Here is a 19,656-nt window from a genome sequence, read left to right on the forward strand (position 1 = left end):
AATGGGCAGGAGACCCGGGCAAACGAGTTATCAGAAGACAACATGATTTGAATAATGACCAGACACAAAAGGTAGAAAAAATAATTTTATTTTCTGTTTTGTGATTACAATATGTCAGATTTGAAAAGTGTATCCTGCCAGAGCTGTAACCCTATACTTCTATTAAGACTAAGGGGTCCATTTATTAAGGTGCACATTTAGCGTGCGCTAAACCATTTAGCATACCTTAATAAAAGGACCCCTAAGTATCTTGATAAAAAATTTAGCCCATGACTTAGCCTATGTTTTAGATTTCGGCCCCATATGTGCTTGAATTTGACACCCCTGACCTAAGTCATAGAAACATGACAGCAGATAAAGGCCAAATGACCCATCTAGTCTGCCCATCCACTGTAACCAAATGCCTATCCCAGGCTCTCTTGAATTCAGACACAGTCTCTGTTTTCACCACCTCTTCTGGGAGACTGTTCCAAGCATCTACTACCCTTTCTATAAAAAAGTATTTCCTCAGATTACTCCAGAGCCTCTTAACTTCATCCTATGCCCTCTCATTGCAGAGTTTCCTTTCAAATGAAAGAGATTCGACTCATGCACATTTATATTGTGTAGGTATTTAAATGTGTCTATCATATCTCCCCTCTCCCACCTTTCCTCCAAAGTATACAGATTGAGATCTTTAAGTCTGAACACATACGCCTTATCACAAAGACCACACACCATTTTAGTAGCCTTCCTCTGGACTGACTCCATCCTTTTTATATCTTTTTGAAGGTGCGGCCTCCAGAAATGTGCACAATATTCTATATGAGGTCTCACCAGAGTCTTATACAGAGGCATCAATACCTCCTTTATCCTACTGGCCATACCTCTCCCTATGCAACCTAGCATCCTTCTAGCTTTCACTGTCACCTTTTCAACCTGTTTGGCCCCTTAAGATCATCACATACAATTACATCCAAGTCCCGCTCTTCCATCTTCACCCCCTAAACTTTTCTGTTCCTTCAGGGGTTTGCAGCCCAAATGCATAACCTTGTATTTCTTAGCATTAAATTTTAGCTGCCAGATTTCAGACCATTCTTCAAGCTTTGCCAGGTCTTTCAGATTTTGGTATCATCCGCAAAGAGGCAAATCTTACCTGACAACCCTTCAGCAATATCATTTATAAAAATGTTAAAAAGAACAGGCCCTAGAACAGAACCTTGAGGCTCACCACTGGTAACATCCCTTTCCTCAGAGCGATCTCCATTGATCACTACCCTCTGTCGCCTTCCACTCAACCAGTTCCTGACCCAGCCCATCACTTTGGGACCATCCCAAGGGCACTCAGTTTATTTATTAGACATCTGTGTGGAACACTGTCAAAGGCTTTGCTAAAATCTAAATGCACCACATCTAGTGCAAATCCTCTATCCAATTCTCTGGTCACCCAGTCAAAGAAATTGATCAGATTTGTCTAACAAAGATGATCCCATCCTGGTTCTGCCTCATTGCATGTAAGGACTTGTAGTTTTGTGATCCTTAAGAGAAGTAAAAACTACATCTGTGCATGGAATGGGGCAAACCCAGAATTGGATCTATGAGTACCTTTTTTTTTTTTTTTTTTTAGGCAAGGTTTATTTATTAGAATTTTCAAAATACAAAACATGGATATATATGACAAGTCATGTGTTGACAGGGATAAGACGGCATTCTGGTCTGTGCCTTTGAATCTTTCTAGCTGAGAGCACATAATGGCATCTATTGTTCTCAGAGATGGACCAGCTGAAACCAACCCCAGCCTCAGGAATTTAAAGATGCTCTTACTGGCAGGAACAGAGATGGTGTCACACCACTCACTCCAGTGGCTTCTGCTGTCATGGCTTTTGTGCCGCAGTTGGATTTCGTAAGCTGTGTTATCAGCCAGGGATAGGGTGCACATCTCTAAAGGAAATGCAGAAGACAGATATTATTTCAGTATGGCCATTGACCGTGCACTGTGTCCTCAGTATCTGAGCGTTGTGGTCTGCCATGGTGGTGTAGCCACAGGCCTACCCACTTTGAATACAGGCCCACCCAGCACTGGCACAGCTGTGATGTGGCTGGTGGGGATCCCCCAGCCCTGCCAGCTTAGGGTTACTAGATTTCCTCTTTAAAAAAACAGGACACCTCACCTGGCCCCACTCCGTTACACCCTCTAGCTCTGCCCTGTTCTGCCCAAGTCTTACCCCCACACGAACCTCATGTCTCCTTCTCTGAGCTCGGGGCTGTATCTGGATAGAGTTACTAGATGTCCGGATTTCCCTGGACATGTCCAGGGATCCGGAAGGCTTTTCAAAACCCAGCACTTTGTCCAGATTTTGAAAAGCCTCCCTCAAAATTGCTGTTGGGCAGGAGGGCAACGCAATGTCCCCACGTACACGCGTGTGACACCATCGCGTCACGTGCGCTTATATGCGAATGCCCTCCTGCCCAACCAGAGCAAGCAGCATGGGGCGGTGCTGGGATGGGGCTAGGGCGGGATTGGGGGCAGAACTGGGGCGTAATGGGGCAAAGACAGGTAGAACTAGGCGAATCTGGGACGGGTCTAAGGGGTCCAAATTTTTCAAACAGAAAATCTGGTAACCCTATGTCTGGAGGACCTCTGCGCATGCGTGGACGTTGATGTGATGACATCATATGCACACACACGTGCGTGTGATGTCATCAAGCTTGGGGCCTTCCTTAACCCTTAAACTGCTGGGTTTAGAAACCTCTCTGGTCACCCAGATAGTCCTCTAAAAAGAGGACATGTCCGGGTTTTCCCGGACGTCTGGTAACCCTATGCCAGCTGAAGATTGCTGGCATCTCTCCCTCCCCTCCACTCCCCCAGGTAATTGGGGGTCTCAACTCCACTCCACAAACCCCCAGTACCTTTTAATTCCTTCAGTTCTTCATTATTAACAAGCAGCGATCTATAACCACTGCTTGCGCTAGCCTCAGGTAGGGTTATCAGACATCCAGATTTACCCAGACACGTCCTCTTTTTAGAGGACATGTCCAGGTGTCCGGATGGCTTTTCAAAACCCGCCACTTTGTCTGGGCTTTGAAAAGCTTCCAGTTTGGGATCGAATCGTGAGGGCATCTGCGCATGCACCGATGTAATGTGGTGATGTCACGTGCATGTGTGTGATATTGTCGCATCACACCTGCGCATGCACAGATGCTTTCTTGATGCGGCTCTTAACATAAGAACAGGTTGAAGGGAGTGGGGCTGGGGGCAGATCTGGGACAGAATGGGGTGGGGCTGGATAGAATTGGCTGGGCCTGGGGGGGCGGGGCCATGGGTCCGGATTTAACAATAGTAAAATCTGGTAACCCTAGCACCACACTTTCCCTCTGATGCCACTTCCTGTTCACAGGACCAGGAAGTTGTGTTAGAGGGAAGGCTTGGGGCCAGTACAAGCTGCAGGTATGAGTCGCTGCTCACTGTCTGTGAAGAACTATGATTTTAAAAGTACAGGGGAAGAAGGGTTACCAGACATCCAGGGAAACCTGGACATGTCCTCTTTTTAGAAGACTATCTGGGGTCCTGGACAGACTTTCCAAAACTCGGCAGTTTGTCCAGGTTTTGGAAAGCCCCAACGAGCTCCAGCCGTATCTAGAGGGCATCTGAGCATGCACGGATGACATCACACACATCTGCGCATGCTCCAGGCCCTCCAGACGCAGCCAGAGCTTGTCAGGGAAGAAGAGAGGAGGTTTGTTGCTTGACGCTGAACTGGGAGGGGCTGGGACAGAATAGGGCGTGGCTGAAGGTGGAACTGGGCGGGGCCAAGGCAGAACAGGGCGAGGCCAGAGGCAGAACAGGGCCAGATTTTTGCAGCCTGAAAAATGGTATCCCTACAGCAGAGTAAAGAGAGAAGGGAGAAGCTGGGAGAAGGGGAGGGAGAGTTGTCAGGAAGGGGGCGAGGTTCTCAGGCCCTCGCACTTTGGACTCAAGCCCACCCAAAATGGGGTGTCTATCTATGCCCCTGATTTGCAGGCTGCTTCATAATAGTGCTGACTGCTTTGACAATCCAATCAAGTGAACACTAGTCTGCAATGTACTTTTAAATCGTGTATACCTGATTATTGTTATTTTTATCCACTTACTGCCAAACTTTAGGGGCTCCTTAAAGAATTACCTTCCTTTTTGTGAATGCAAGATAAAAGAATACAGCTGGACTTCACTTTTTTATTTTTTTTCAACTACTATGGTTCTTAATTGTGAATAATATAGGATTGTGTCTTAGAAAACTGTGCTTAAAGACATATATTTGCAATTTTAAAGTCTGCAATAGAGTGATATATTTAAAGTAGAGTTTTTTTGACGAATGGACTGGAGAAGCTCCTATATATAAGAGCTTCTCTAGTTCATTGATCAAAAAAACTCCACTTTAAATATATCACTCTATTGCAGACTTTAAAATTGCAAATAGAGGCTGCACAAGTTTCAAATAATGGAGAAAAAGACCTCAGATTTCTTGCTCCAACAAGTCCCAACTTCATGAAACTGAATATATTTTACATATACAGTAAATATAGGGTTACCAGATTTTGCATCTGGAAAAGAGAGGACATGTGGCCCCGCCTCGTTCTGTCCCCCAGCCCTAGCCTCATGCAAACCTTGTCTCTTCGGGCTGAGTCTGGAGTGCATCTGTGCATGTGCAGATATGATGTGATGATAAGAACATAAGAAATGCCTCCGCTGGGTCAGACCTGAGGTCCATCGCGCCCAGCAGTCCGCTCACGCAGCGGCCCAACAGGTCTAGGACCTGTGCAGTAATCCTCTATCTATACCCCTCTATGGCCTTTTCCAGTAGGAAATTGTCCAATCCTTTCTTAAACCCTAGTACCGTACTCTGCCCTATTACGCTCTCTGGAAGCGTATTCCAGTTGTCCACCACACGTTGGGTAAAGAAGAACTTCCTAGCATTCGTTTTGAATCTGTCCCCTATCAGCTTTTCTGAGTGCCCTCTTGTTCTTTTATTTTTTTAAAGTTTGAAGAATCTGTCCCTCTCTACTCTCTCTATGCCCTTCATGATCTTGTAAGTCTCTATCATATCCCTTCTAAGTCTTCTCTTCTCCAGAGAAAAGAGTCCCAGTTTTTCCAATCTCTCAGCGTATGAAAGGCATTCCATCCCCTTAATCAGTCGTGTCGCTCTCCTCTGAACTCTCTCAAGTAACGCCATATCCTTCTTAAGGTACGGTGACCAATACTGGATGCAGTACTCAAGATGCGGACGCACCATTGCCCGGTACAGCGGCAGGATAACTTCTTTCGTTCTGGTTGTAATACCCTTCTTGATTATACCTAGCATTCTATTCGCTCTCTTAGCGGCCGCTGCGCACTGTGCCGTCGGCTTCATTGTCATGTCCACCATTACCCCGAAGTCCCTTTCTTGGGTACTCTCAGTCAATAACATCCCTCCCATCGTATAATTGTACCTCGGGTTTCTGCTTCCCACATGCAATACATGTCGTACGTATGAGTGTGACATCACCGTGTCACATCCCGCATGCACAGATATACTCCAGACTCGGCCCCCGATCTCTACAGCTTTTCAAAATCCGGACAAAGTGCTGGGTTTTGAAAAGCTGTCCGGATGCCTTTACAGTCCTCTAAAAAGAGGACATGTCTGGGTAAATCCAGACATCTGGTAACCCTATATATACTGTAGTAGTATTTAAACCCGTTACATTAATGGGTGTTAGAATAGATGTGTCTGTCTGTCTGTCTGTCTTTCTTTCTTTCTGTCTCTCTCTCTCCTTGGCTGCTGTCTGTCTGTCTTTCTTTAGTCCAGTCTCTCTCCTTGGCCGCTGTCTGTCTGTCTTTCTTTATTTCTGTCTCTCTTTCTCCTTGGCCGCGGTATGTCTGTCTTTTTTTCTATGTCTCTCTCTACTTGTCCGCTGTCTATTTTTTTTTTCTTTCTCTCTCTCTCCCTGGCCCCCTGTCCTTCTGTGTGTGTCTTTCACTCCCACCTACCTGTTTTTCAGTGTGTGTGTCTCTATTACTGTCTGTCTGTTAATGTCCCTGCCCACTGCCTGTCTGTTTATCGTGCCCCTTCTCCCACCTACCTTTTTTTTTTTTTTTATCACGCATTGTGTTGTATACAGTGGAAAGGGCAACTGGCGCACAGTAATTCCGCTGGATAGAGTAAACTGCCACGCGCGCACTCGTAGCAAAACATTATGCGCGCACGCTCCGAACGTGCGTATGTGCCGAACGCTTTAACATTTATCTGCCGTAGGCCACGGAGCTACGGATCACAGAGGCAGGGATCACACAGGTAGGAGTGCGCTTGCGCACTTAGGGTTTTATTATTAGTGATATGTAAAATATATTCAGTTTCATGAAGTTGGGACTTGTTGGAGCAAGAAATCTGAGGTCTTTTTTCTCCACTATTTGAAACTTGTGCAGCCTCTATTGATATGATTGCTAATGTGCTTAGCCTGTTTTCTGCTTATATTCTATATATTTTTTAGGCTTTGCCAGCAGTGGCTCAGTAAGGGTAGAAGATGCCCTCCTCTCTGCACCCTCCCCCACTCTTTCCACACCCCCATGGCACACTTGCATCCAACCCCGTACCTGTTCAAATCTTTGCCAGCGTGAGCAATTCCTATGGCCTACTACTCGCGCTGGAATTGGCTTTCCCTCTGACATCGCTTTCTGGCCCTGTGACCCGGAAGTGATTTCAGAGAGGAGCCAGGTTGGCATGCGCAGCAGGCTGGAGAATTTGCTCGCCCTGGCAAAGATTTAAATGGGGATGGGGGAAGGGAGGGTGCAAGTGTGGCATGGGGGGGCGGCCTCATTAAGATGGAGCCCAGGGTGGTCCATCCCTCCCGCCCCCCCTTACTATGCCAAAGATTATATAGTTTATTCGTCTTTATAACTTTAGGATTACCTTCTTAATGTCATCATAAAGGGGTTGTGATATTAACAGATCTATATTATGACACAAAAGTCCTTACCAGAATCACCAGCATCTTCTTGCAAATTACAGTCTCCCTATAAATAAATTAAAACAAAAGTTACAACTTGGACTTATTTTGATTTGCATACATTTTCTGGTCTAACAATTTCCTTTTGTGCCTCTGTTGGACTTCCGTGTGATGAGTTTTCATTCACAACTACAGTAGGATTTTGCCTCCCCTATTTTTAAGGTCCTACATCACCTCCCATCAAACCCAGCCACTGGCCTGGAGCCCTGGACTGCAGCTTCCTCTAGGAACAGGTTTACATGCACTCAGTTTTAGCCACCAAGTGGTGCTATCACATAATACTGTATCTGGCAGTATCTTTACTTGCTGTACTTGAATGGAATACTAAACCTTAGTAGATAATGGGTTTCAAACTTCTTTTGGTTATATGTTCTGAAATTCTGTGGAATCACCAGCTCTCTCTCCCTGCTCCTCTCTCAGGGAGCCCTTGTGTTCCATGAAACACTGGGTGAAAACACTGAGCAACTGAGAGCAATAAGTGTTATCCAAATATTACTGTTAACATTTAGCTCTTCCTTTATAGATAGATTGAGAAGACACAGGGGCAATGGAATGCCCTTTTTATTGGAAGGGCCAAACAAACCAATCTCTAGCCCCAGCACTCAGACTCTTTTATTGCTTATGTTGTATTAGGCAAATTATTGGCCAGGCCATGGCCCATCACATTCTGATGCCTATGGATGGACAGAGAGGGAGATAGATACTTTATGGCACTGGGAAGCTGCTTTACATCTGACACTCCACACCTGCCATAAAAGTCAGCCTGTGGAATCAGCAGCTTTGCTTCAGAGCAAGGCTGTTATGAATAGTGAGAAATCAAGAGACACTGCTGGAGATAACGGACCTCATAAGAAGAAGAGTGTTTTCCTGACAGAGTCTGCTTGCCTCAAGGAGGAATTTATAATGCTGCAGTTGGTATGGAAAGAACCAATCACCATGCTCAAAGGCAAGGCTGGTGTTAGGCTGGGGCACAGTGCAGAAATTAAGGAGAGGGCCCCCTCAATTCTTCTTCTCCTTGCCCATGCCCTTTCCCCCAATTTCCCCACCCACCAAATGCCTTCCTATCCAGCATCCCTCCCTTCATTTTAAAATCAGCTGCTCCGGGCAGTGGCATAGTAAGAGGTGGGGGGCACCCCAGGTGCCATGTCAGTGGGGGCAACAGCACTTCTCTGCCCTACCATGCCCCACCACATGCCATCCCTCCCCCCCACCCCTACCCTCTGTAGATCTTCACTAGCATAAGCAACTTCTGCCTGTTGTTCACGCCAGCCTGGTTCCCCTCTGATTCATTTCCGGGTCACGGGGCCAGAAAGTGACATCAGAGGGAAATCCAACGCTGGTGTGAGGGACATGCTGTAGAAGTCACTCGCATTAGTGAAGATTGAGAGGTATGAGGGAGGAAGGGAGAACGCAAGTCTGGAGTGGGGGGCGTAGAAGGAGCGGAGGCATGGAGAGTCGGGTGCAGAGGGGGCACCATCACCCCAAGCACCTCCTATCCTTACTACGTCACTGGCTCCGGGGTCCCCTCATGGGCTGGGATGCACCTTCCCTTCTCTCCAACTGGTTCCAAAGCCCCCCTCACCTGTATAAATGCAGAGGTTGCTGGTGCAGCAGCAATTCTGTAGCACTGCCTGAGGCCTCCTCAGTGCTGTTCCTCTGCTGAGGTCCACCCAAGTGAAAACAGGAAGATGCATCAGAGGGGGGGGGGGGGGGACCGCGACAAAAGAAGAGCACTGAAAAGGCTGCAGGCTTCCTTACATTTTTACAGGTAAGGGGAGCTATGGAAATTTGGAACTGGGTGGGGAGAAGGGAAGGGCATCCTGGTCCGCTGGGGGGCCCTGGGCAGCTGCCCTGTTTGCTCTCTTCCAAAGGTAAAACCTGCAGATAGTAAAGTCCATGGGGCAATTCTAGAAAGTGGCGCCTAAATGTAGGCGTGACAAAGAAGTGTACTTAGCACCAATTCTATTAACAACATTAAGGTGCACCTAACCCAGGGATGGGCAACTCCGGTCCACGAGGGCCGGAATTCAGTCGGGTTTTCAGGATTTTCCCAATGAATATGCATGAGATCTATTTGCATGCACTGCTTTCAATGTGTATTCATTGGGGAAATCCTGAAAACCCAACAGGATTCCGGCCCTCGAGGACCGGAGTTGCCCACCCCTGACATAACCCATTATAGGGCTATATTCACTAAAGATAGCGACTCAATCGCTGTTGGCCGATTCTCTGGCTGATTTCCAACAGTGATTGATTCACTATCAGGTGTGCATGCAAATGATTTGCACAGAGGTACAAATCATTTGCATGTAAACCCACCAACTCAGTCGCTCAGTGAGCGATTGACACAATGTACAGCCCTAACAGTAGTGACAGGGCAGCAGCCTGCTGTCAGGGCTTCTGCTTTTTTATATTGGAACAGATGTTCTGTGCGCCAACTGTCCCATTAAAAAAGCCCCCCCCCCCCTCTGCACTAGCATTCCCAAGCCACCGTTCCCTCCCCCCTGAACCCCAAAAAGATGGCAGGAGGAATGCCCACTCCCTCCTGCCCCGAAGGCGCCCACCCGCTCCCTCCCTCCCCTGAAAAAAACGGCAGGAGGGATGCCCACTCCCTCCTGCCACAAGACACCCCCTTACATTGCTTGACTATTTAATATCGGGTTTTATTGATCCTAAAACTCGATTGCTGTAGACCTGTCGGTAACTGTGTTACTGACAGGTTTGCCTGGTTATTTTTTTCATTTTTTTTTTTCAATGGTACAGATATTTTGCATGTATTACACAAGCAAAATATCTGTCCCCCCCAAAAAAAGAAAGAAAAAAATCCCACAAAACAAATGGCCAATCAGAGACTTCCTTAGGCTCCTTCCTAAGGAAGTCCCTGATTGGCTCAGATGCCTCAGGCCCCTCCCAAGGGAGGAGCCCCATGCATCTGAGCCAATCAAGGCCTAAGGCCCAATGTCATTGCGGAAGGAATAAAGGATTTCAAGGAATACTTAGAGTTCACCAGTCTTTTTTGGACTTATCCACTCCTTCGTGTCTGAGTGCGATCGAGGGGAAAAACACGTGGTGGGCCATTTAGTGAATCAGGTCATTTAGCAACAAAAACAGGTTTAGCGATGATCGCTGACTTTAGTGAATCTAGCCCAGTGATTCCCAACCCTGTCCTGGAGGACCACCAGGCCAATTGGGTTTTCAGGCTAGCCCTAATGAATATGCATGAGAGAGATTTGCATATGATGGAAGTGATAGGCATGCAAATTTGCTTCATGCATATTCATTAGGGCTAGCCTGAAAACCCAATTGGCCTGGTGTTCCTCCAGGACAGGGTTGGGAACCACTGATCTAGCCCATAGACTAGTTGCGCAAAGCCACTTTGGCACTCTGAAATGTAAGTGCGATGGCATATACCAGGTCAATACCAGGCCTAAGCTGGCACACCTTGCAATACGCACATCTGAGTAAGGTTACCATATAGTTCTTTTTTCTTTAGTTTGTGGATTACTGCCTACTGTTTATCACTCTCACGCCTTTGAGAGGATTCATAACGGTAGGATTTCCCTGTTTTATCACCATTCATACTCTATCTTTTCCAGTTTACTTTTAAGCTGTCTATATTGAAAGCTTTCTGAGAAATACTTGCTTTAGAGTTTAGACCATAGCATTTGAATGCGTTTTTCATCCTTGGCTAGAAATATGGCTTTTACATTGTTTGTTGTTAGATATCCTCTTCATGGTTTCTGTTATGGCATACTGTTTCAGATAGATATTAGTTTTATAATTATGTTTGTTTATTCATGGTTCATGGCACACAATGTTTTAGATAGATATTGACTGTACAAATCAGTTTATTTGTTTTTTTTATCTGAGTATAGGATTATTCTAATGGTATATTTTATATTTAAGAGATTTTTACACACGGTCAAGATGGTCATGGATGACTTGAAGGGCTTATTGCTGAGGTATATAGGTATACAATGACGTAATGTCAAGAGTAGCCAACAGGACCCCTGCAAGGATGGTGTTACAACTTAACTTAACTTAACGTAACTTAACTTAACGGTATTGCAGTTTATAAGCTGTTATTATTATTATTATATAGTGTATTCAGCTTGCAGGTAGAGTCTTTAACGTAATAACGGGCACAAGGGACCTCAGACTTCAAATGATGGTCGATGAAGTTCGACAAAGGTTCCAGTACCAACCCAATGCCAGAAACAATCAGCCTGCCAGGGGGATCAATAAGCTGTTTGTGTATCTTAGGCACAACGTAGATAACAGGTATGGTAGGGTGATTTTGTTTCAGAAATCTGAACTCTCTCTCCGTGATGGTCTTAGCCTCCAAAGCCTATACCAAGATGCAATGAATGTATTCACTGATTTGTGCCGCAGGGTCCCATTCATATTTATCTGCATCCAGAATCACAATACCGCCTCCTTTATCTGCGGGGCAGATCATGATGGAGTCATCTATGGCCAAAGATTGGATAGACAATTGTTCAATACGTGTCATATTGGGTTGGTATTTATATGATGCTGCCTCAATCGCAGTGATCTCATTTTCTACCAATTTCTGAAAAACATAAGGTGCGGATCCATAGCCCTAGGTGGATTCCACACAGATGTTCTATGTAATGAGTCCACAGAGTTAGAATTAGATTGATCCCTAAAGTATAGGGCCAAATTGCATTTGCAAACAAATTTATACAGCCAAACTCTTGTGCTGAAAGGGTCATGTCTACTGCTAGGTACAAAGGACAACCTCTTAGCCAATACAGTAAATTCAGCATTGGTCAGGGGTCATCAAATGCTCATGTTTCAGTGCGATGATTATTGATTAAGACAAACATTCAAATAAAAGATGCTGGGAACCGATATGTGGAGAGTGATGAGGAAAAAGCAAATGTGCTAAACAAATACTTCTGTTCTGTGTTCACAGAAGAAAATCCTGGAGAAGGACCGAGATTGTCTGGCAAAGTTACACGAGAAAATGGAGTGGATTCTGCGCCGTTCACGGAGGAGAGTGTTTATGAGCGATGGGACCAGACGGGATCCATCCCAGGATACTAAGGGAGCTCAGAGAGGTTCTGGCGAGTCCTATTAAAGACTTGTTCAACAAATCTCTGGAGACGGGAGTGATTCCTGGGGATTAGAGGAGAGCGGATGTGGTCCCTATTCATAAAAGTGGTCACAGGGATGAAGCAGGAAACTACAGGCCGGTGAACCTCACTTCAGTTGTTGGAAAAATAATGGAAGTGTTGCTGAAAGAAAGGATAGTGTACTTCCTTGAATCTAATGGGTTACAGGATCCGAGGCAATATGGCTTTACAAAAGGTAAATCGTGCCAAACGAACCTGATTGAATTTTTTGATTGGGTGACTAGAGAGCTGGATCGAGGACATATGCTAGATGTAATTTACTTAGATTTCAGCAAAGCCTTTGATACGGTTCCTCATAGGAAGCTGTTGAACAAACTTGAAGGGCTGAAGTTAGGACCCAAAGTGGTGAACTGGGTTAGAAACTGGCTGTCAGACAGACGCCAGAGAGTGGTGGTTAATGGAAATTGCTCAGAGGAAGGAAAGGTGAGTAGTGGAGTCCCTCAGGGTTCAGTGCTGGGGCCAATCCTGTTCAATATGTTTGCGAATGACATTGCTGAAGGGTTAGAAGGAAAAGTGTGCCTTTTTGCAGATGATACCAAGATTTGTAACAGAGTAGACACCGAAGAGGGAGTGGAAAATATGAAAAAGGATCTGCAAAAGTTAGAGGAATGGTCTAATGCCTGGCAACTAAAATTCAATGCAAAGAAATGCAGAGTAATGCATTTGGGGATTAATAATCGGAAGGAACCGTATATGCTGGGAGGAGAGAAGCTGATACGCACGGACAGGGAGAGGGATCTTGGGGTGATAGTGTCCGAAGATCTAAAGGTGAAAAGACAGTGTGACAAGGCAGTGGCTGCTGCCAGAAGGATGCTGGGCATAGCCAGTAGAAGGAAGAAGGTGTTGATGCCCCTGTACAGGCCATGTGTAAGGCCCCACTTGGAGTATTGTTTTCAGTTTTGGAGACCGTATCTGGCGAAGGATGTAAGAAGACTTGAGGCAGTCCAGAGGAGGGCGACGAAAATGATAAGAGGTTTGCGCCAGAAGACGTATGAGGAGAGACTGGAAGCCCTGAATATGTATACCCTAGAGGAAAGGAGAGACAGGGGAGATATGATTCAGATGTTCAAATACTTGAAGGGTATTAACGTAAAACAAAATCTTTTCCAGAGAAAGGAAAATGGTAAAACCAGAGGACATAATTTGAGGTTGAGAGGTGGTAGATTCAGAGGCAATGTTAGGAAGTTCTACTTTACAGAGAGGGTGGTGGATGCATGGAATGCCCTCCTGAGAGAGGTGGTGGAGAGTAAAACTGTGACTGAGTTCAAAGAAGCGTGGGATGAACACAGAAGATCTAGAATCAGAAAATAATATTAAAAATTGAACTAAGGCCAGTACTGGGCAGACTTGCACGGTCTGTGTCTGTATATGGCCGTTTGGTGGAGGATGGGCTGGGGAGGGCTTCAATGGCTGGGAGGATGTAGATGGGCTGGAGTAGGTTTTAACGGAGATTTCGGCAGTTGGAACCCAAGCACAGTACCGGATAATGCTTTGGATTCTTACCCAAAAATAGCTAAGAAGAAAAAATAAAAAAAAATTAAATTGAATCAGGTTGGGCAGACTGGATGGACCATTCGGGTCTTTATCTACTGTCATCTACTATGTTACTATGTTTGTTCCGCTGTCTGGTCTCATACTGAGAAAATTCTGAGCACTGTTTGAAATACAGTGCTAATACGAGTGAAAGGTGTATTATGTGAGAAATTTTGCCACTTCTGTCTTGTTTTGTTGAAGTACAGTGTATATGATACTTCAAGAATTTGCAACAGTTTACATGAAGGAAGAAGATATAAATTGAATAAAACTGCCAATAGGGCTGATTCCTGTGGAATTCCTATCTTTATCACTCTTTGACCCGACAACTGTCTATCAATATTTACCTCTTGCCTCTGTGATTGCACAAAAATGATTTGAACCATTGAACCACAGATTCCATAGTTGCCTATTTAACAAAATAATATGATCTAGTGTGTCAAAAGCAGCAGAGATATCAAGGAAAGCAATCAAGTAATCTTTCCCATGGTCAAATCCACACTGCAGTTCATCAAGCATAGATATTAATAATGTTTCTGTACTATGGCACTTTAGAATTGCTTATTGATGAAAATCAAGGATCTCATTCTCTTGTAAATATTTTTCTAAGATCTTCACCATCATCGGCAAAGATGCAACTAGCCGAAAATTCTTGGTATTCTCTTCACCTAAATTCACATCCTTAATGGAGGTCGAATGATCGTTATTTTCAACATATCAGGCAGCCTCTGAGGACTTCTAATATCAGGATCTATTGTCTGACTGGAATTAATTTTAATTTAATTTAATTAATGTTTGATCTTTTTAATTTTTAATTTATATTTTAATTATTATTTTAGTTTAGTTTTTATCCTCACTGATTATTTGTTGAGATGTACATATCTTGTCTCTATCTCTATCTTTCCTATCTGAACAGGTTCAATGGAGTTCCTTTCATTATTCAATTGTTATATTGTAAACCGCTTAGGTCAGTAAAATGCTGGAGCTGTATATCAAATCTTAATAAACATAAACCTTCCCCTCTTCTAACATTAAATTTATCATTTGTGTTATTACTAGACATATTTTGCTAATTCTCCTAATACCACAGGTGAACACAAATCATCTATAGTTGGCCTACACCCGTGCAATAATTTGCTCACTTCTTCATTCACCCTTTTAAAACCATCCCGATCAGATATTATCTCCAGAAACTACCTTAGGGATTGCTTTAATGATTACATCAACCTCTGATTCAAAATATATATTGAACTCCTCTACAGAAAATGACGCAGAAGTTTAACTAACATTTTTGTTAAATATTTACATATTTATCTGCAAGTATTTTGTTAAATACTTAAATATTTATCTGCAATGAATAGTTCATGAGGTCTATTCAATGCTCCCTTCAGTTTATTCTGATAATATTTCTTTCTTTCTGTCTGTACCTTTTGTCTATAATCATTAAGCTTCATCAAATATAACTCTTTCATTTCTGCTGTCTTATATTTACACCATTTTCATTCATCTTTCCTCAATTCTTTATCATTGATCCATCTCTTCAATCATGTCACTCACCAATGCTGTTTTAGCTTTCATTGACCACACATTCAACAGACCAATTCTCAAACTCTCACTACCCACCTGATCAGTGGCATAGTGAGGGTGAGAGGCGCCCATCTTCTCTGTCCCCCACCTCCACACGCTCCTTCCCTGCCCCCTCCTGCCTTATGTATGCTGCTTCCCTTCCATCAGCTCTTCCTTTGACATCACTTCCTAGGCACGAGTCCAGGAAGTGATGTCAGAGGAAGAGCCGACAGTGGGGCGGCTGTTTGCACTAGGAACTTTACAGAGGTATGGGGGAAGGGAAGTGGCATGCACACATGGTAGGGAAGTGGGGAAGGAGCGGAGGGGCGGAAAGGAGGATGGGTTCCTGCACCCTCACCAAGAAGGTGCCTGGGGCAGACCGATCCCCCTGCCCCCAATTACTATGCCACTGATTATCCAGCAGAACCTCTAGCAAGTTCCTGCTTCTCCCATCATAGTTATTAGGCCCATATCCCCCCAACTGCCCATAACGGCCCTGACCTGTAATCACTGTAATTTTGCACATCAATATCCCAAATCAAGTCTTCCAGCATCCCATCCAAAGTCCCAAACAAAGGAAAAAACTAAGGAGCTCTTTAGTTGTGCTCCTTTGTTGACGCAAGTGTCGATGCACTCCCTCTGGAGCACAGTGCCTCCGGTGTGTTGCTTCCACTTTCACCCTCATGCTACCAGTGACATCACCAGTAGGTGGGGCCAGCAGTGTTCTAGCGGAGGGTGGGAAAATTTGAAAGTCTAGCAACACGGGGATCCTCTCTCCCAGTGATCTCCTGCAGTGATGGTTCTTTGTCCAGCATGTTACCTCCGCTTTTCACCATCGCGCTACCAGTGACATCAAGCTCTTTTAAGCTGTTCACGCTTTCTGTTGTGTCTGCGACCTGCTTATCTGATGGGGCCCAGTTCAGATCATTGGAAGACAGTCCAAAAGCCCAACAGCAGGCTGTGTCTCCATTATCATCAGGCAGGTTTGAAGGTTTTGAATACCCTGCAGCATGGGGATACAGTATAGGCAATTGCTCTGGTTTCACTGACCATATCAGGTGCTATTAACCAAACCCTGCAGTCTCCATAGAGGCTGATGAGGTGATGAGTGGCCTAATAGTATAGTTGCTGCCTCAGCACCCTGAGGTTACGGGATCAAATCCCAGCGCTACTCCTTGTCACTTAATCATCTATTGCCCCAGGTACAAAATAAGTACTTATAGATATGTAAACCATTTTGAATGTGTAACTACATAAAGGAGATATACAAGTTCCATTCTCTTATTCAAGAAGGATATTTTCCCATTTGGGGCCACAGGAGAAAATATGCACTGAATCAGCTACATAGAACATTTACGACTTCATCCCCTTTGTTTTATATTTTGTACCATTAGGTTACTCTTCCTGTTTTGGGTAGAGAATAATACAATGAGAGAATTCATTACCATTCCCATCCCCGCAGATAACCGCGGGAAACCATCCTATATCATTCTTTAGTGTCTATCTCAACCTCAGTCCTTCTACACCAGCATTCTTCAATGCAATGTCAGTTGTGCCCACTCATACTCTGATTCTTCCCCCTCTCCTTAAGAATGACATGGGGATGGTTTTCTGCAGTTATCCATGGGGATGGGGACAGGGACGGTGATAAATACTGTTACCGTGTCATTCTCTAGTTTTGGGCTTCCCATCCAATGGAAACTAATCACTAGTGGGCCCCAGCATACATAGAAACATGACAGCAGATAAAGGCCAAATGGCCCATCTAGTCTGCCCATCCGCAGTAACCATTATCTCTTCCTCTAAGAGATCCCACATGCCTATCCCATGCCTTCTTGAATTCACACAGTCTCTGTCTTCATCACCTCTTCCGGGAGACTGTTCTACACATCTCTCACCCTTTCTGTAAAAAAGTATTTCCTCAGATTACTCCGGAGCCTATAATCTCTTAACTTCATCCTATGCCCTTTCATTGCAGAGTTTCCTTTCAAATGAAAGAGACTCAACTCATGCACATTTATATTACGTAGGTAAATGTATTAGGGTTTTTGTCCTATTTATAACTCCAACTCATCTAGCCATTGCAATGCCAGTCCTTGACCATTGAGTGATCTTAGAAACATGAGATACTCAAACCCTGCACCAGCAACCTCTGTGCATCACTGGTATGCAATGGCTGTGACTGCTTCCCCTACAAAGAAGTCATGAACACTGCCTTTGCAGAAGCTCTGGCCCAGTCCAGGGAGAGGAAACCAGGCCTAAGAATTGAACCCACATATTGCCCTTGCCATTTTAATTCTTACCGTTGTCCATTTGAAGTGTATTCTACTTTTGTAGCGAGCTTCTTTCCGTAAAGGCTGATTTTCTGGATTCTTCCATGTCATTCGGAGTGTCCCATTAAACCTGGAAAACTCGACTGCTTCAGAACTTGGGGGATTGTATTTGACTGGAATGACAGGACATGGATTACTGAGCTGGAGTATGGAAATAATGTAGCAGGAGTAATTTTATTGTATGCTGATGTGTCAGCACTGATCAGAACAGAATGCACTATGTTGTACTGTGGGTTTGATATTCAAAGTGATTTATCCAATCAGGAGAAGCTTCTAGCCAGTTAAATCACTTGTATGGGAACATCTGCTGATATTTAGGGGACACAGTCAGTTAGTGGCACAAAAAGTCAGCACTAATCGCTAAAGCCATAGAGACCTATTTTCAAAGCAGTTAGACTTACAAAGTTCCATAGTATTCTATGGAACTTTGTAAGTCTAACTGCTTTGAAAATGAGCCCCTAATTAGTCAGCTATTTTATGTGTGATTCAGAAGCAGAGTTAGCACTTATGCAGTTAAGTGCCAATATTCAGCATTTAACCACCTAAGTTACCATATAAATCATATTAAAACTCAGTCCTATCATTGTTGAATTTCATGTAGGTGGTTGCATGCTGAATGTCATATTTAACCGCCTAAGAAATAGCCAGCAGCAGATATAATACCAGCAGCAGCCACAAAAGCACTAACCAATCCTGGTAGAATTTTTACCCCTGTACTTCTGCTCCCTGCAGACTTCAAAAAGGGCAGAGCAAAAAGAGTAGACGTTACACCTGTAACATAAAAAAAAAGATGTGGATTTACTAAGGATTTGTAGCTTCTCTTTTTAATATTGTCTGCAAAGGTTGCTAAGTGTCCTGCATCTTGCCAGAGATTTCCCATAGTTGGACATACCCACACCCCCCCCCCCCCCACTCTCCTCACCCCCGCTTGGGGCTGGTAGATTCCTGAACAATGGGGCATGGGTGTAGCTACAGATGGGCTAAGTGCACTGTTTAATGCCCTCCACTATTGCCTCAGGCCCTCCCAGCAGCCAGCTGTGACAAACCCAGTGCCCGCACAGGTTTTGCACCTAGAGCTGACAAGAAACATAGAAATAGACGGCAGATAAGAGCCAAGGCCCATCTAGTCTGCCCACCCTAATGTTCCTCTCCTACCTTCGCCCTGTGAATAGATCCCATGTGACGATCCCATTTGGCCTTAAAATCAGGCACGCTGCTGGCCTCGATCACATGCAGTGGAAGACTATTCCAGCGATCAACCACCCTTTCTGTGAAAAAGAATTTCTGGTGCCAGCTCGTAGTTTCCCTCCCCTAATTTTCCACGGATGCCCTCTTGTTGTCGTGGGACCCTTGAAAAGGAAGATATCTTCCTCCGTCTCTATGCAGCCCGAGAGATACTTGAACGTCTCAATCATGTCCCCCCTCTCTCTGCGCTCCTCGAGTGAGTATAGCTGCAATTTGTATGCAGAAGAGCTGACCAGGTCAGCTCTACTGAGCAGTTTAAGACTGACCTCCCTTGCCCATGCTGTAAGAGCAGAAGTAAAGTTGACCAGTTTTATTATGAGCAAGCAGAAAGGCAATATTCTTACCCTGTCAGTACATCAGCTAGGACAGCTAAAGCCAAGGTGGCTGTGCCTTTAAGAATAAGGCAGAGCTAACAGGGGAAGTTGGAGCTTACACAGCCTGCTGCTGATGAACCAAAACCCATCCCCCTCTACAGGCTGAAGGGGAGTGGCTTTGGGCCGATTAAAGACAGGCTGAGGGAAGCAGTAAAGAGAGTGATGTGGCAGACATCCTCAAGCAGGCTAAGGAAAGGCAGGAGCCTTGGCCAGAGCAGGCAGATTGTGGAGTCTCAGACTGGCCCATGGAAGAGGTGGAAGTAAGTTTTTCCACCTCTAACCTTTATGCTCCAGAGGGTTGTGAGAGCATGGACTTTCTAGAGAATGGTAGCAGCACAGAAATCATGCCAGAACAAATGGAGACCAACTAATGAGTGAGTATTTGTTTGCAGCTGGTTGTTTCTCCGTAGGCATAGTTACCAGTGATTTTGAGTTTTGCATTTTTGA

At 44.7% G+C, this 19,656-nt stretch overlaps 1 protein-coding gene across 4 annotated transcripts in view; it reads right to left on the minus strand.

Annotated features, from left to right (window-relative positions):
- IL12RB1 (interleukin 12 receptor subunit beta 1) overlaps nt 1-19,656 on the minus strand; it is a 144,693-nt gene that overhangs the window by 43,921 nt on the left and 81,116 nt on the right. For all 4 annotated transcript variants that reach the window (XM_033954934.1, XM_033954936.1, XM_033954935.1 and 1 more), the window contains exons 4-6: nt 17,561-17,703; nt 6,970-7,006; nt 1,804-1,920 (exon numbers count right to left, since the gene is read on the minus strand). In XM_033954934.1, the coding sequence (XP_033810825.1) occupies nt 1,804-1,920; nt 6,970-7,006; nt 17,561-17,703 (297 nt within the window). The remainder of the gene's footprint in view (nt 1-1,803; nt 1,921-6,969; nt 7,007-17,560; nt 17,704-19,656) is intronic.

The sequence above is a fragment of the Geotrypetes seraphini genome, chromosome 8 (genome assembly GCF_902459505.1).
Source record: "Geotrypetes seraphini chromosome 8, aGeoSer1.1, whole genome shotgun sequence".
Taxonomy (NCBI): domain Eukaryota; kingdom Metazoa; phylum Chordata; class Amphibia; order Gymnophiona; family Dermophiidae; genus Geotrypetes; species Geotrypetes seraphini.